Raw genomic sequence first — 17,500 nt, forward strand, 5'->3', positions numbered from 1 at the left:
TCAGTGGTAGAGAACAGTCTTCCTAGTAGCCCCTGTCAGTGGTAGAGAACAGTCTTCCTAGTAGCCCCTGTCAGTGGTAGAGAACAGTCTTCCTAGTAGCCCCTGTCAGTGGTAGAGAACAGTCTTCCTAGTAGCCCCTGTCAGCGGTAGAGATCAGTCTTCCTAGTAGCCCCTGTCAGTGGTAGAGAACAGTATTTCTAGTAGCCCCTGTCAGCGGTAGAGAACAGTCTTCCTAGTAGCCCCTGTCAGCGGTAGAGAACAGTCTTCCTAGTAGCCCCTGTCAGTGGTAGAGAACAGTATTCCTAGTAGCCCCTGTCAGCGGTAGAGAACAGTCTTCCTAGTAGCCCCTGTCAGTGGTAGAGAACAGTCTTCCTGGTAGCCCCTGTCAGTGGTAGAGAACAGTCTTCCTAGTAGCCCCTGTCAACGGTAGAGAACAGTCTTCCTAGTAGCCCCTGTCAGTGGTGAAATAGTCCTTCCTTTAGGTCCTTCTATCAGGTTGTGGAATAACATCACTTCTGCAGGAGGCAACAGAAGCACTCCAGGACTTTCCTTAAGTCTTTCAACTCTTATCTTATCTTATCTTATCTTATCCTATCTTATCAACTTTCTTATCTTTCAACTCAGTCTCGCCCCTTGATAGCACTCTTACACATACTTCCGCTGGGTTTTACAACCAGTCACCTCACTTGTTATGCCTGAACACGGCTACCATCTCGGACCGAACAGCTTGTGGGTGTTGGCATATTGCAGTACACAGCTGTCAAGCAGACCTGTAATGTTGGGTTATTACTCTCATATAAGGAATTATTGCCTTGCTTTTCCCAGCTGTTTGGTACGAATTATTGCTGATATCAACCACTAAAGGCAGTTTTTATATTCACTGTGTAGGTAGGTAGGTTCCATGTTTTGTGGGAAATTTGAAGATCTCTCGAATATGAACGGTATTTGACCATTCCTCAGAAAGCGACCAACAACAGTCGACTAACAACCAAGTTCCTAATTACTGCTAGGTGAACAGAGGCAACGGGTGCAAGGAGACGCGCCTAGCTGTCTCGCCCTGCCCAGGATAGCCCCTGTCAATGTGTGTGTGTGTGTGTGTGTGTGTGTGTGTGTGTGTGTGTGTGTGTGTGTGTGTGTGTGTGTGTGTGTGAAGATAAATGCATAATTGCTATGTATATATCTATACATGTATATATAGTATGTATACCGGTTATACACATGTGTATAATACTTATTCCACGGACCCACAACAGGGTGGATAGTCTGAAACCCTCTAACTTATTATTCTGAAGACTTTTACTAACCATTCCGTGCCAGTAGTTCGCGAAAATCTAAAATTCAAGTGATTTGAATCCCTGTCGTCTCTCTTAAACCTCAAAGCATTGCATTTGCGAATTCAATTTTACATATATATAATAAATACATAAATTCCACATAATAGGAAATCATAAAAGTCGTTTAAGCACTGCGGCATCTACTTAGGTAATTAATAATTGAAATTATAATGAAATGTCTGAGTTGCGCATTATTGGGTAGTTAACCCGGTAATTAGTAGACAATTATTACGTTATTGGTATAAGACTGGAACGTATATTAAGAATACTGTACGCCAGGGGGTGGTCCCAGGCTACGGGGATTCGAACTCTGGTTGGGTGATTGAATTCAACAATAAAACATCCAAAAATATTTCTTCCGGAATCAAATTCGAACAAATTGAATTTGGATTTCACCTTCGAGACGCAGGTAACCGAACGGCTTCAACAGCACTATTGGGCAGAAGTTAACCAGGCGAGTAATTAGGATGAAATTAGTGAAATTGCAAGCGCAGAATCGTTAACCATTTCGTTAATATCGTAATTATACGCACGATCCATCTAGAGGTTATCTTGAGATGATTTCGGGGCTTTTTTAGTGTCCCCGCGGTCCGGTCCTCGACTAGGCCTCCACCCCCAGGAAGCAGCCCGTGACAGCTGACTAACACCCAGGTACCTATTTTACTGCTAGGTAACAGGGGCATAGGGTGAAAGAAACTCTGCCCATTGTTTCTCGCCGGCGCCTGGGATTGAACCCAGGACCACAGGATCACAAGTCCAGCGTGCTGTCCACTCGGCCGACCGGCTCCCTCCATCAGTGATCTAATGATATAAGATTACGCAAGATAATGATATAAGATAGCGCAAGATTACATACGACCGCAATTAAACGAATATTGATATCGTAAAAAATTCCGTGAGATCCAACAGTACTAGGAACATACGAAATCTGATATCGTAAAATTACAAAAGATACAGCACAGTATGATATCTTAATGATATGCAAGATCTAGCTGGGTCCTGGACACAGATAGTGTAAGATTGCGCAAGATTTTAATTGCAATATTAGGTGATATGAAGAATGCTGATATCGTATGATTCAGTGAGATCAAGACGGGTCGTTAATGTGCAGCAAGAACAGAAATCCAATAGCAACAGGTCCAATGGCAGGAAGTCCAATAGCAAAAAGTCCAAAAGCAAAAAGTCCAGTAGCAAAAAGTCCAAAAGCAAAAAGTCCAATAGCAAAAACTCCTATATCATAAAGTCCAATAGCAAAAAGTCCTATATCAAAAAGTCTAATAGCAAAAAGTCCAATGGCAGGAAGTCCAAGTAGTTGGACAGCATATAAATCGAGACAGAAAAAATTGGCTAGTTACAAAATAATAGTTAACAAGTATAAAAATAATAATGTTAAAAATAATAGCTAACTAGTTAAAAAATATTAATAGTCAATTAATGACATAATAATAGCCAGCTAGTTACAAAATAATTGGCAACTAGTTAAAAAAAAATAATAGCATATAGTTACAAAATTTTAGCCAATTAGTTAACAAATAAAAGCCGAATAGTTACAAAATAATTGTTATCTATTAAAAAAAATTACAAATTACCAATTTCACAAATAATAGTCTAGAAAGTCCAAATTTCCGGGCCAAAATAGGGGAATTATTTACGCTTGGAAGAAGTAATTTAATATGGTTTCCATTCTCAGAGAGCCAATTAGACTAATCGAAGAAGCTTGTTAGAGTTGTCGAGGAAACCTGTTAGGCTTATGGGGTTCCATCTAAGTTAACGATTAGCCCTCGCCATGGTGCAGCCCACAACAGCTGTGTAGGTCACTGGGTAAACAGAGGCATGAGGTAGAAGGAAACATTAGTAATTATGTTGAGTAAATCACACACTAGAAAGTGACGGGACGACGACGTTTCGGTCCGTCCTGGACCATTCTCAAGTTCCCAATCGACTTGAGAATGGTCCAGGACGGACCGAAACGTCGTCGTCCCTTCACTTTCTAGTGTGTGGTCTGGTCAACATACTTCAGCCACGTTATTGTGACTCCTCGCCTACATTCGTAATTATTTTCGTTCCACCTGGGAGTCGAACCCGGACTCTCAGTTATTCGTCGCAAACGAAGACTATTATACTACAAAATAGCAGAATTTGTTCTCTAACAAGAGAATTTCATATATAATAAATATATTTTCTTTACACAGGTGGGTACAGGAGCAGACGACTGCTGACTCCTGCTAGCAGATTTAAAGCATTTCCCTTCCCATAGCTCAGAGTAAATCTCCCTCATCAGTTTTACTGGAACACAATCTCACAATCTCTTTGGAACACAATCTCACAATCTCTTAACAACCAGGTACCCAATTACAGCTGGGTGAACAGGGGCGAACAGTCAAAAACTGGGGCTCAAACGACCCTCCCTAACTACGACCCTAAGGAAATAGGGCAGTACTATCTTAGAAGTAGAGAAGTAACTGACTGGAATAGGTTTGCTCGCTAGCATTATTGAGACAAATAAATTAATGCTTTTCAAAAATAGACTGAATAAGTATATGGGTGAGGTTATCTTGAGGTTATCTTGAGATGATTTCGGGGCTTTTAGTGTCCCCGCGGCCCGGTCCGCGACCAGGCCTCCACCCCCAGGAAGCAGCCCATGACAGCTGACTAACACCCAGGTACCTATTTTACGGCTAGATAACAGGGGCGTAGGGTGAAAGAAACTCTGCCCATTGTTTCTCGCCGGCGCCTGGGATTGACCCAGGACCACAGGATCACAAGTCCCGCGTGCTGTCCGCTCGGCCGACCGGCTCCCTTGAAATTTAAGTAACTTTGAAATGAAATTTAAATAACACTACACTCAAATTACAATTAAGCCAGCGTCTGGGATGCTCTCGGACGTAGGTTCGAATCCTCGTCACGGCCCTTGTGGATTTGTACATTAAAATTTAAGTGGCTTTATACAGAACAAGTCAACAGTGATTTGACCACTGATTTCATTGTGCCAATTTGATTTAATATACCTTAATTGCATTGCTCAACAGTTAGGCTTTCGTGAATCACCATTCGATGCAATGAAACATTAATGGTGAAGTCTAGATAGAAGATAGAAGAAGGTGTACTTTGATGTTCAGAAATGATTAGAGAATCTAGATTTTAAACTCTAGATAACTTTTTCCAGTCACTCCAAGTACTAATGATGGAGCTGTTATCCTGAAACATCTCTTTCATGATATCTTATTCTGAAACATCATAACATATTGCATCAAGATATTTCATGGTGTTATCTTTTGAGGGAGTTCATGGAGATATTGAAACAGGAAAAACCCTCACTGAATAAAAGTCTGAATTTGTTTTCATACAGATTAAAAGTGTAAATGTAAGACTTTAAATTACATTACAAACATTTTAGCTCACCTGAACGTAGGAAGGAAATAAAAACTGAAGATACGTAGAGAATCCTCATTGGCGAAGCAGCCGCTGTTACGAATGACGTCATGGCAATGCTGTTATCCTATTGGCCCACAGCTGATAACGATGTTTCAGGCTTTCACTCCCAGAACGTTTCACTCAATTCACTCCACACTTTCACTCCATGGTACGCGAAAGCTATTACGCTAATCACGAAAAGCAGTGGTTAGAATATCTTGAATAGTGTTGAGTGTTTGCAATTTGCAACGAAAGATTTTGCATTATTTCGTTAATTAAGGTGTTCTACAGGTCCTTCACTGTACACAGTACGTATTAACAGTGACGTCAAACATATATTTCACCGTAACATAGAGTGAGACACTGACAGGAGTAATGCAATTCTCAGTAAGGGCGGTTTCATGAAGTTCGTGTTAGTTTTCACTGTACCACTGCCTTCACTGTAACACCGAGTGCAAAGAATCACTGCTTTCACTGTAACACTGAATTCAAAGCATCACTGCCTTCATTCTACCACTTCTTTCACTGCAATACTCCCATTGCTATCTTGCTCCTTAATAAAATGTATCTCGCTGCTTTCATTGAATCACTGCTTTCAGTAGACTAGTGTCGGAACTATTAGAGCATTCATTATTCCACTTCTTTCACTAACAAACACCTTAATTGTACCCCCTGACTTCTCTGTACTTTGGGTTTCACTGTTCCACCATCTTTCACTGTATCACAACATTCAATGTGCTATTGCTTTCTCCGAAGCACTTCATTCACTGCATTCACATTCACCGAGGTATTGTTTTTGTCAATATGGTGATACAAAGAGGATTCATGCCTTCATTCTTAATGGTTCATTCTTTGAAATGAATTCATTTTTTGCAATATATATATACTACATTCACCGAAAAAGATTTTATGGTAAAATATTTTTCTCATTAGGAATCAGGGAAGGGCTTCCTTCCTTCGTGGTCTTTTTTCATTCTTTTTTCATTCATTGTCATAACCGAATTTACGACACTGCAGCTTTCATTTTCTACATATATGGCTTCCTTTACTGCTATACTCATGTCATGGTTCTACTTCTTTCGTTGTATGATACGACTGCTTTCTTCTCATGGCTCTAATGATTTCATCTTGTGGATCCACTTCTTTCATTTGATGGAACCATTGCGTTATTTTTAAACACTAAATTTAATGTATTCCACATTAAGTACCAAACTATCTGCTTTACTGCATTCAATATGATATTGAATTCATCAGAGATCATTAACTCTTTTTAATATTGTGTAAATTTGAGATTATAAAACATATATCAATATATTTTTTCTTAAATATATGTTAGGTAAGATTGAGATGTTAAGATATATCTCATTATATATATTTTTAAATAAATAATATGTAAGTTTGAGATGTTAAGATATTTCTTATTAGAAATCCTAAAAAAATTAATATTGTTTCAGATTAAAATATTATGATATTACTCTTAAACCACTTTAAAAATATATATATATATGTGTGCTAGTTTCATATATTATTGAAGTTTAAATTCCAAATTTAATTAACATAACTCAGAAGCAGCATTTTTTTATTTGCCCACAGATGATTTACATTTTGAAAAATATTATTTTCGGAAAGTAAAGAAAAAGATGGTTTATGAGCCATATATATATATCATGGTAAGGTTTCAATAGTTTCACCCAGGTCGAAGAACGAGGACAGTCTAATCACCATAATTAGTTGTTTACATAGTTCGTAGTGTAACTACATGTTGCTTATAGGGGCCTCGTAGCCTGGTGGATAGTGCGCAGGACTCGTAATTCTGTGGCGCGGGTTCGATTCCCGCACGAGGCAGAAACAAATGGGCAAAGTTTCTTTCACCCTGAATGCCCCTGTTACCTAGCAGTAAATAGGTACCTGGGTGTTAGTCAGCTGTCACGGGCTGCTTCCTGGGGGTGGAGGCCTGGTCGAGGACCGGGCCGCGGGGACACTAAAGCCCCGAAATCATCTCAAGATAACCTCAAGATTATACTGTCCTATGCTGTGTTAATAATTTGATTGGGAGTTAGGATATGATTTTCGTGAACACACTTGTTCATTGTACGACTGTAATTTGTTAAATTAATGGTTTCATTGTACATTTTCGAATTAAGTTGACCACCAATGTTTTCATTGTGCCATCTTGATGTAATGTACCTTAATTGTATCATTGTAATTGCTTTCATTGTACCATAGCCTCTGTTTGATCACTTGCTTCTATTGTACAACCAGTTTCATTGCACTGAGCTTTCATTGTATCACCAGCTTCACTAAACTGTGCTTTCATTGTGCTATTATATTCACTGTATCCTACTGAGCTTCTATGCATCCTGATCTTCAGCGTATCAAAGTCTTCACTGTACCGTTGTCACCGTTACGAGATTACTGTGAATTAGTCACTGTGGTTACTTCCATGATGTCATCACCGTCACTGTCGCTATTTCAATGATATCATAATTGTCACTGATATCATTGGCACTGTAGTTAAGTGACGTAATCCTGTCACTGTCGTTACTTCCTTGACGTGGTCACTGCTTTCACTATCCTCGGCTGTTCTTCATTGCTTTCACTGTCCTCGAATGTTCTTCGCTGCTTTCACTGTCGGAAAGAAAGTATTAACATTAGACTCGAGTTGAGGCATCAATTTATTAATTAATTTAAAAAATCAATGAATTAATTATAAAAAAGAATTAGCATTAGATATTTTTCACGTAAGTGAAGAGAAAAGATATATCTTTAATTTAATTTTAATTTAAATTAATTTAAATTTAATTAAAATTTAATTTAATTTAATTTTAAAAGGTAATATCTTTAGTTAATTAAGAATATTTACTTGTTAATGTCTTATACATTTTTCTTAAACATTTTAACATTTGTCAACATTTATTTAACACGTTTATGAGTTTGAAAACTTCACAAACCAATGAGCAAATCCACAAGGGCCGTGATGAGGATTCGAACCTACGTTCGGGATGATCCCAGATGCGTCTTAGTCGGCTGCGCCACAACATGGTAAAAAGAATTGTAACCTGGTGTGTTATTAATCATCGAACCCTCATCACGGCTCTTGTGAATTTGTTCATTTGATATATCAAACTATTGTGATTTCTGTGTGTGTCATAACCCAATTGTTGTTATTATACATAATGTTGTAGTGTTTCGCTGCTCATAAACTCAATATGTCAACAAATTGAGTGTAAGATGTACAGGTTTCGTAAATAGTGGCTGAATTCTGGCCCAGGGCACATTGTCCCCCCCCCCATTCTGCAGGAGGTACAGGGTCAAGTTGTGACCCCACAGAGCTCAAAGAGTCAGAGGTCAAAAGCTTCTCTTCTTACGAAATATTTTAGACACGAGAGTCAAAAAAAGGTTTTCAGGGTCTGACCAAGAGCAAGGAGCTTCTTCATTTCCACTTTTGGACGCCTTGGAAAGCCTAAAAGTAGAACATGATTTAAATATCACCTTGCTTTGTGCTCTCTCTTGAACCATGGAACTGCATTGTGGTTATTTTTGTACCAGCAGTAATATCTTTATATAGTGTAGTGAGGCAGAGAAGTTAGTCTGTCTGACTATCTCTCTCTCTCTCTCTCTCTCTGTCTCTCTCTCTTTGATGGTCCTAGACAGTGTTCACTGAAATAGACTTTCCCTCCATGTCTCTAAATGGAGCGAGAGAGAAAAAAAACAGTAAGTGGACAGCAGGAGAGATAATGCTGGCATACAAATGCGAGGAGCGACCCATTTGTCCCAAAGTGGAGGACGATAATTTTTAATCATTCTAAAGTTGAGAGAAAACTCCCAAGACTTTCCGGTTATATATCACACTGGCTTTTTTTCCAGTGATATCGTCTGATCGCTTTTTCCTCTCCACTTACTCGAGAATAAAAGATATAGAGATAGTTTTATCTATATTTATATTAGAGAATGTTTAATTGTTTGTTCAAAGTAAGGGGCATTAGTTGTTTGAGGGGTTTCTTAACAAAACTTTGCAGGATGACTGGTGATTGTATGGGAAGTGTCGTAGGGTTGATTCTATATCCATGAGGATGATTCTACCTCGTCAAATGTAGAGTTAGACAGAGACAGGGAGCTATCTAGCTATCTCTGTCTCCCCCCACTCTTCCTCACTTCCCTCCCTCCACACCTTTCCAAACTGCTTTTCCTCTCAAGAAACATTGAAGAAAATGGATAAGCCTCAAATGCTTTGCTTTCTCTATTCTATTTAATTTTTTCCCTTCATTGGGCAACTCTACATTAACCACAAACCAGATTTCAAACGTAACTCCATGGAAATTGCATGGATTTGTGGATAGTTATTAGTATTTCATAAATTATGTAACTTAGGCCTACCCCCAATCCAGACTATGTCCCATACCTCAGACCCTTCCCCCTTCAAATTTTAGAGAGGATAGCCATAGGCGTCTGCCCTCTGTCTATATATATATATATATATATATATATATATATATATATATATATATATATATATATATATATATATATATATATATATATATATATGCATAGATAACCAAAAGGAAATACAAATCAGTAGTTAGTGATTTGTTTCATTAAAGGTCATTGACCTGTAAACACACAACTTAACATTCCCTATGATTCCCTTGTTACAAGTTGTAATAAAGTTGTTACATCTTGTTATAACGTTTTAATGACGTATTAGGGCCTTGTTACAACTTTGTATATTAGTTGTTACAACTTGTTAGGTGGTAAAACTTGTTCGAATGTTGTAGCAACGTCGTAGTTTGGTCGTGTGTTAACAAGGACTTGGGGGAGACGAAGCCATTAGCCCCCAACTAGACAGAAAACATAGACAAAAGATAAGACAGAGATAAAAATGAAACGAAGAATCAGAAGAAATTTCGTAATAAACCAAAGACCCAAATATAAGAATTTATTCAATATATCTTTTTTTTTAAATAATGCAGACAGATAATTAAATAATTAAAGCAAACCTCTGTGAGTCAATTTGATACGAATGGAATACAATGACTGATTAGGAACACAATTAGAGGCGTGAGAACTGATAACCCTTATTCAACATATTTAAAGTTATTTTACTAAACAAAATTTATCGATTTTTAAACAAACCTGTAATTTTATTAATAATTTTATTACTATATGTAATTACATCTGATTAAATTATATTTCTGTCATTAATTTTGGCCAAGACTTTAGCATTACTCTTTCCCAATAGATAGTCAAAATCTCGAAGGTAAATGAACCAGACATTAGATACCATCCCAATACCTTACATTGCACTTATAGTGACTGACACGATTGGGCAAGGATTTTCACTATTGGTCGCTGTAAACTGCATCTCAAATCTTGCAAGACATACATATATCAGTATATATGATTGGTATATATACATACGAGTTGTAAAAGCTCCTTCACCACTGAAGTATTAATGAAATGATTGGCACATCGCCTTGAGGCCTGGTCGAGGACCGGGCCGCAGGGACGCTAAGCCCCGAAATCATCGGAAGATAAGGCCCGCGCGGGAATATCTCTGACAAATGGATAAAAAATAGCATTGAGAACACATATCACGTGTTATCTTTGTGCTATCAGTTAGGTAAAGATTATATCAACCTGTCATTCGATGAGAGTAGTGTCTCTACGACAATCGAGCGTGCTGGTGGTGGTAGGAATTGTGGTTGTTGTGGTAGAGGTAAGCATTGTGGTAGCTGCAATGGAGGTAATATATGTGTGTGGTAGACAAATTTAGTCAAAGTCAAATCGAAATTTTAGAACGCACGTTCTAACATGAACATGCGTTCATGTGGCGTATATATATATATATATATATATATATATATATATATATATATATATATATATATATATATATATATATATATATATATATATATATATATATATATATATATATATATGTTTATAGATTTTAAAAATCTAAAAAATTTATCTTAAATTCTAATGTTGTGATAATATCAAAGTTGGAACTAAAACAATTAATTACTTAAGACAGAGTAAAAGTCACGGTCGACCCTAACAGTCAATTAACCTGTTAATATTAACAGGAACTTAACAGGGTGAATAAAGATGAGGTTACAACTTAACAGTGACTTTGTTGCTGTTTTCTGTAGATGAGGTGGAGAAGAATTGCAATCATACTCTTCATGGGGGCAGTTGCAATCACTATTATCCTGTGCAGCCGCTTCACAGGGAACGATGGACTCTACACGACACTTGATGGTAAGATCGGAGTCACTAGGATGGTGAAGAGAGCTTCTAAGACGTTCTCAGTCAACTTTCGAAGTCATTCTCAGCTAACTTCGAGCTCAGCTCAGTTACCATCGAAGTCATTCCCAATTAACTTCCAAGTCATTCTCATTTGACTTTGAAGTTATTCTTAGTGCTCTACGAACTCATTCACAGTAATATCACTAATCTATAACACAAGAAAGAACATTTCAGAACATCGTTTCATGAACACAATCCATAACATCTAAGGGGAACTGTAATCAAAGTTTTTTGAGTTTAATGGGTAAGTAATATGATAATATATATATATTTTTAAATTTTGGTGTGATCAGCACATACAGTTTCCGATAATACACAAAATACAAAATACAATTAGGAGTTGAGTCACTTTTTTACGAAATGTTTGTGAGGGTGATGATAGAATAGTGTGTTGAGGTCCCTTCTCCTTGGAGAAACTCAGGGTGTGTCCCCAGGGAGAGACATACATATACCTTCACATAGGAGCCCCATGTAGGTATATAAACCATAAGGCAAGGTAGACTCAGGGACGTGGGGGTGGTCAAACAGGTTTGGCCATAATCAGGTGGGTGACACTATTACAAAATGCTAGGACATGATCACCAGATCCCTGATTTAGTGGTGAACTATCAATTCTTGTTTTTCCTTTTCACAGGTTTCGTAATTTACGTAATGGAATATCTATCGAGTTTCACCTGGATGAAATTAATCTCCAAACTGATATTCTGGTTAAAAAATACGCATTTAATAATACAATTACTGAAATATACACTACTGTATTAAAAATATCTCAACCCTGGCTTTGGTAAATCGAGGTCTATAATAATATAACATATATTTAACTTATATACAGATCATCGTTTGATCTACTTATGTATAAAATACATCTTTTGTATGGAAGTTAAGATGTGATCAACCTCACATCTCAACTCCCAGACTTCCTGCAATTTCAGTAGAAAATCGGTTTTATGGCTTTAAGAAATAACGGTGGTTTAGTGGTAGAATATGCGACTTGGCAATGTCGTGTTCGTGGGTTCGTGACCCCCTCATATCGTTAGTGGATTTTCTCACTCATGAAAGTGTTGTACTCATGGCAAGTGACCCGCGACCCGTCCATGTTAGGCATGTACCCCTTAGCAATTACTTGGAAAAAAATCCAATTAAACCCAAGTGTCTGGCCTCAGACAGATACACACATAGACAGACATTTTCATTTATTTTATATAAAAATACATAACGAAAAATGTATTCATATTTGTGTATTTAAATTTATAATTTCTGATTACAATTTTCAGGGTTAATTAATGGTTTAGACAACGAAACAACTCCGAAAGCAGAATTTGTCATCATCTTTTGCGAAGGTAATCCAAGTCTCTCTCTCTCTCTCTCTCTCTCTCTCTCTCTCTCTCTCTCTCTCTCTCTCTCTCTCTCTCTCTCTCTCTCTCTCTCTCTCTCTCTCTTTCTCTCTCTCTTTTAAGTTAATACTAAGACCTGTTATCCTACCTAAGCTCATCTCAAGCCTGCTCCTTAAAACACATATTTCATGAGAAATTACTTTGAAAGTATCACTTAGGGAACTATCATAAAGGAATTATCTTATAAGGAACTTGGTGAAAATGCAAGCAAGAGCTGTAATCCTACCTCAACTCAGCTGAAACCTATTCCTAGAGGCCTATTTATTTAGTAGCATCAGTAGGAATTGCCTTTATTCAATAAGTAACAATCCGACTTACCAGATCTCACGTATTGCAGCATCTTCGAACAATCTTGGGATTCTGGAAGTGAACTTAACCCGTCACCTGCGACAGATCAGCGTCCTGCTTAAGTCAGCCGCGGCACTTACCTCCACTACCCTTAAGTATACCTACCTAATTTCCCTATTAACTATTAAAATGTCTTCAAGAACATGGGATTTGAGACAGTAATTACGAAGCTCTACTACCTTATGAAGGTCAAAGGGTCAAATGACTGATGTCACGAGGTCACCGGAAATTTGAAGGGTTAGGTGACTGGATGTCAGGTGGTCATTGGTGTGTGTGTGTGTGTGTGTGTGTGTGTGTGTGTGTGTGTGTGTGTGTGTGTGTGTGTGTGAGTGTGTGTGTGTGTGTGCGTGTGTGTGTGTGTGTGTGTGTGTGTGTGTGTGTGTGTGTGTGTGTGTGTGTGTGTGTGTGTGTGTGTGAGTGTGTGTGTGTGTGTGCGTGTGTGTGTGTGTGTGTGTGTGTGTGTGTGTGTGTGTGTGTGTGTGAGTGTGTGTGTGTGTGTGTGTGTGTGTGTGTGAGTGTGTGTGTGTGTGTGTGTGTGTGTGTGTGTGTGTGTGTGTGTGTGTGTCTGTGTGTGTGTCTGTGTGTGTGTCTGTGTGTGTGTGTGTGTGTGTGTGTGTGTGTGTGTGTGTGTGTGTGTGTGTGTGTGTGTGTGTATTCACCTAGTTGTGTTTGCGGGGGTTGAGCTTTGCTCTTTCGGCCCGCCTCTCAACTGTCAATCAACTGTTTACTACTTTTTTTTTCTCCACACCACACACACACACACAAGGAAGCAGCCCATGACAGCTGACTAACTCCCAGGTACCTATTTACTGCTAGGTAACAGGGGGCATTCAGGGTGAAAGAAATTTTGCCCATTTGTTTCTGCCTCGTGCGGGAATCGAATCCGCGCCTCAGAATTACGAGTCTGCGCGCTATCCACCAGGCTACGAGGCCCTCTCGTAGCCTGGTGTGTGTGTGTGTGTGTGTGTATGAGTTTGTCACACCTGTTCCCTCCCTCTCTCTCACCACTCATCAGATTCAACATCATCACTGACACCACCGAGATGTACCACGATATCATCAACGTCACCAGATCCTGGCCTGAGGCATACCGTTCTCGCCTCATCTTCGATAACACCCGGGTCTTCTACCCTCCAAAGACGGAGGAAATGCGGGACATGTTTCGACCATGCGCCACAGAAAGGCTTTTCTTACCACAGATTTTCCCGCAGAAAGATGCTCTCATCTTCCTAGATACGGATCTCCTTTTTATGCAGCCTCCGGAGGATTTATGGAAGGAGTTTCAGAACTTCGAGGAGCGCCATAGTGTGGGAATATCGCCATGCCTCTACATGTATGGACCAGGTTTCAAAAAGGTACTTTATTTTCCTCCCTGGTAATTTTTTTCGAGGAAAAATACCCAATAAACGAAATAGAAATATGCTTAGATAGAGAAGGGGAGGGGGGGGGGAGTTCATTGTTTACCTGAAGGCTATTGTCTCTCTAATGGCCTCAACGGGGACAGAAACCCGGCGGCTTGTCGATAGTGTATCTATGTTGTTCCTGAGGATTTTTTGCCAACTGGATATGGAAAATAAGTAATGTCTTGGCATCTAAGGCATGAATATAAGAGGTTCAAGACCCTTGCATGGAAAGAATAGGTGTATTCAGAGATAAGAATTTGTTAATAAGTGAAGAAAATGTACATACAGTACCGTATGAGTTGTACTTAGTGATAGTAGTAAAGCACTTTTCCTTCCCTTTTTCTCTCCCTTTCTCCCTTTTCCTGTCAATCTACCTCCCTCTTTATCCATTTTCCTCTTGATCTACCTCCCTCTTTCTCCATTTTCCTCCCTATCTACCTCCTTCTTTCTCACAATCCCTCACTTCCCCTCCTCTCTCTCTCCCTCCATATCTTCTTGCCTCCACTAATGTTCTACCTTCGTGGGGTCCAGTTCCCCACCTTCGGCAGCAGTGGGGTCAACGCTGGGGTCATCCTTATGAACCTGACCCGCCTGAACCACTTCCCTTTGGGCTGGTTGAGTACCATCGTGAACGTCACCAGGCGCTACAAGGGCATGCTGAAATTGGCCGATCAGGATATTCTGAACATAATCTTCAGCAGGGTAAGGATTTAGCTGTTGCGTCTCCTTCGTCCGGTCCGTTACTCAAGCCTCCTCTACTCTTATCTTATCTTATCGCACACTTTTTTATATTCTATATGTTCCTGAAGGCTTATCAACTCTCTACGCGAGTAGCCTTGGAGTATATAGATAGTGAGAGCTGTGGAATCCCTATTGCTTTGAGTGGGTAAAGGGTTGTGTACATTAAGAGCAATTGAGTGTGTTAGTCGTCTTGTGCATGCACGTGCACTGTCTCTAACTACTTTTGCACGCAGCTAGCACAATCATATTACCTGTCTTGTGATAGAGTAAGGTGTAGGCAGTCTAGCGAGGCTACTACGACCGTCGTATGTCGTTTGAGATGCGACAGGGATCAGTTTATGTGTAGATATGTGTCCGGTGCTAAGGTAGAACATAGGGGACTTCAGAGGTATAGATTGGTGTAGTGGAGAGAGGTGTCGCACCACTGATCTCTCTCATGGGATCGTCTGGAGATACAAGGTCAGCTCAACCTTGGTATACAAGGTCAGGTCAGCCTGGAGATACAAGGTCAGGTCAGCCTTGATATACAAGGTCAGGTCAGCCTGGAGATATGAGGTCAGGTCAGCCTGACCAATGTGAAAGCATGCATACCCTTCTCTGCCCTTTTTTGGAAAGTTCTACTGTTTCTGCTTTTAAGAGATCATTAAAGGGATCTGCTGATATCTCCCTTGATTTCTCTTCCCTGATTTGACCTTCCCTAACTTTCCCTTCCCTAACTAGCTGTCTAATCATCAATAACTTCCGCTTCTATCTCCTTGGAAGTATTAACTGGAGATCCTAACAGAGAGAGTTGAAGAAGTATAATCAATCTACTCAAAATGCAAACAGATACCGGTACATCACTAGTAAGATGCTCAAAGGACTTATGGGGATACTTGGTTATTCACGAGATTGAAATAGATGAGAGAATAGATAATGGTTAATAAATGCTGTTAGGGGGAAATAGCTTCTTGATTCTCTCTATATCTTCCCTGTAGTGGCCTATGCTGTCTGTTCACCCTTAGTGTACCTTCCTATCATCCTACTTATTCTTTACCTATCATACAACCCTTCTGTCCCTGAAATTATGTGGATTTACCAGCAATATGAAATCTACTCTGTAACTTCATTACACCTTCCCTTTGTCTTGCCTATACACCCTTCCTGTAACCTTCCTGCCTCTTCCCCACACTCCCTATTTCTTCCCTTACACCCACCCTACGCCTACCTTGCTGTCAACCCATCTGACCCCCACCACTGCCCTCCACAGGAAAGGTCAAATCGACTGTACGAATTAGGATGTGAATGGAACTACAGACAGATGGTTTGTTCAGAGGGGTGGAACAAGTGCCCAGGTGCCGCTTCTAGAGGGGTGGCACTCCTCCACGGTGCCGCCATGACCTTCATGAATGGCCAGGAGAGACAGCTTCAGGTGAGTGCCAGGCCTACGGTGCCATACCCAGTTGAGTCTAGGTCAACATTGCCATACCCAATTGAGTCCAGGCCTAGAGTGCCATACCCAGTTGAGTCCAGGCCTACAGTGCCATACCCAGTTGAGTTCAGGCCTACAGTGCCATACCTAGGTGAGACCAGACCAACAGTAGCCTTTTCCACCTAATTGGTCAGTAGGCACTCGTTCACGTCTCAACTGCAATAGGCCTAACTGCTCATTTCAGCAGTCGTGTCTTGGGGTTCAAAATTGACGAGTGCACAATTGCAAACATGCTAAAATTGTTCAATATATTCGTGGAATATTTAACTGAACCACTGGGGATGATAGTGATACGCTTCTTGCAGGTCTGCGTTCAATCCCCGTGCATCAAAGTGGATGGGCACCATTCCTTTCCTTCATACTATCCTAAATCCTTATCCTCGTCACCCTTCCAAGTGCTGTACAGTCGCGATGGATTAGAGCTTACTAGTGATAATTATCTAACTATAACAGAACTTCGAGCCGGTCCAGAAATCAGTTTTAAAGATGAACTAAACTATCTCTGATTAATTATCATCGTAACGATCTGTCACAGCATCCACGTGATCAATCACGTGATCAACCGAGTAATCAGCCACGAGATGATTTAGCAGATCAATACTGACAGGCAATTCCATTCCCAATACCATTAAATATACGATTTCGCCCTTATTAATAGCAGTACTAAAGTCTAGTATGGCTTGAGATTCTTTTCATTGAGTTGAAAACTAAAACGAGACATGATCCTGGCGTAGTGATTTCTCTGATTAACTGATAATAAGTGAATACTAAACATACGTATGATAATCATCATTCTGAACGGTAGATCGTATAGATAAATGCATAGAATCATTGCAGGCAATGAGTCACAATAACGTGGCTGAAGTATGTTGACCAGACCACACACTAGAAGGTGAAGGGACGACGACGTTTCGGTCCGTCCTGGACCATTCTCAAGTCGATTGTGAATGGTCCTTACAATTGACTTGAGAATGGTCCAGGACGGACCGAAAGGTCGTCGTCCCTTCACCTTTTAGTGTGTGGATTGGTTAAGATAGAAGCATTTATAATGCTTCTATAAATGTATAGAAGCATTAGAGG

At 39.7% G+C, this 17,500-nt stretch overlaps 2 protein-coding genes across 3 annotated transcripts in view; one reads left to right on the forward strand and one right to left on the reverse strand.

The window, feature by feature from the left end:
- The window catches only part of LOC123774449 (nephrin), a 112,744-nt gene extending 107,537 nt beyond the window's left edge, over positions 1-5,207 (reverse strand). The window contains exon 1 of the mRNA XM_069307960.1: positions 4,737-5,207. Coding sequence (XP_069164061.1) covers positions 4,737-4,818 — 82 coding nt within the window. The 5' untranslated portion in view covers positions 4,819-5,207. The remainder of the gene's footprint in view (positions 1-4,736) is intronic.
- A 5,183-nt stretch (positions 5,208-10,390) lies between these two features.
- The window catches only part of LOC123774450 (glucoside xylosyltransferase 1), a 7,568-nt gene continuing 458 nt past the window's right edge, over positions 10,391-17,500 (forward strand). The window contains exons 1-7 of one of the 2 annotated variants that reach the window (XM_045768788.1): positions 10,391-10,467; positions 10,907-11,015; positions 12,338-12,403; positions 12,795-12,900; positions 13,821-14,160; positions 14,740-14,910; positions 16,199-16,360. In XM_045768788.1, coding sequence (XP_045624744.1) covers positions 10,399-10,467; positions 10,907-11,015; positions 12,338-12,403; positions 12,795-12,900; positions 13,821-14,160; positions 14,740-14,910; positions 16,199-16,360 — 1,023 coding nt within the window. In that variant the 5' untranslated portion in view covers positions 10,391-10,398. The remainder of the gene's footprint in view (positions 10,468-10,906; positions 11,016-12,337; positions 12,404-12,794; positions 12,901-13,820; positions 14,161-14,739; positions 14,911-16,198; positions 16,361-17,500) is intronic. The other variant, XM_045768789.1, reaches the window with a different exon arrangement.

The sequence above is a fragment of the Procambarus clarkii genome, chromosome 61 (genome assembly GCF_040958095.1).
Source record: "Procambarus clarkii isolate CNS0578487 chromosome 61, FALCON_Pclarkii_2.0, whole genome shotgun sequence".
Classification (NCBI taxonomy): domain Eukaryota; kingdom Metazoa; phylum Arthropoda; class Malacostraca; order Decapoda; family Cambaridae; genus Procambarus; species Procambarus clarkii.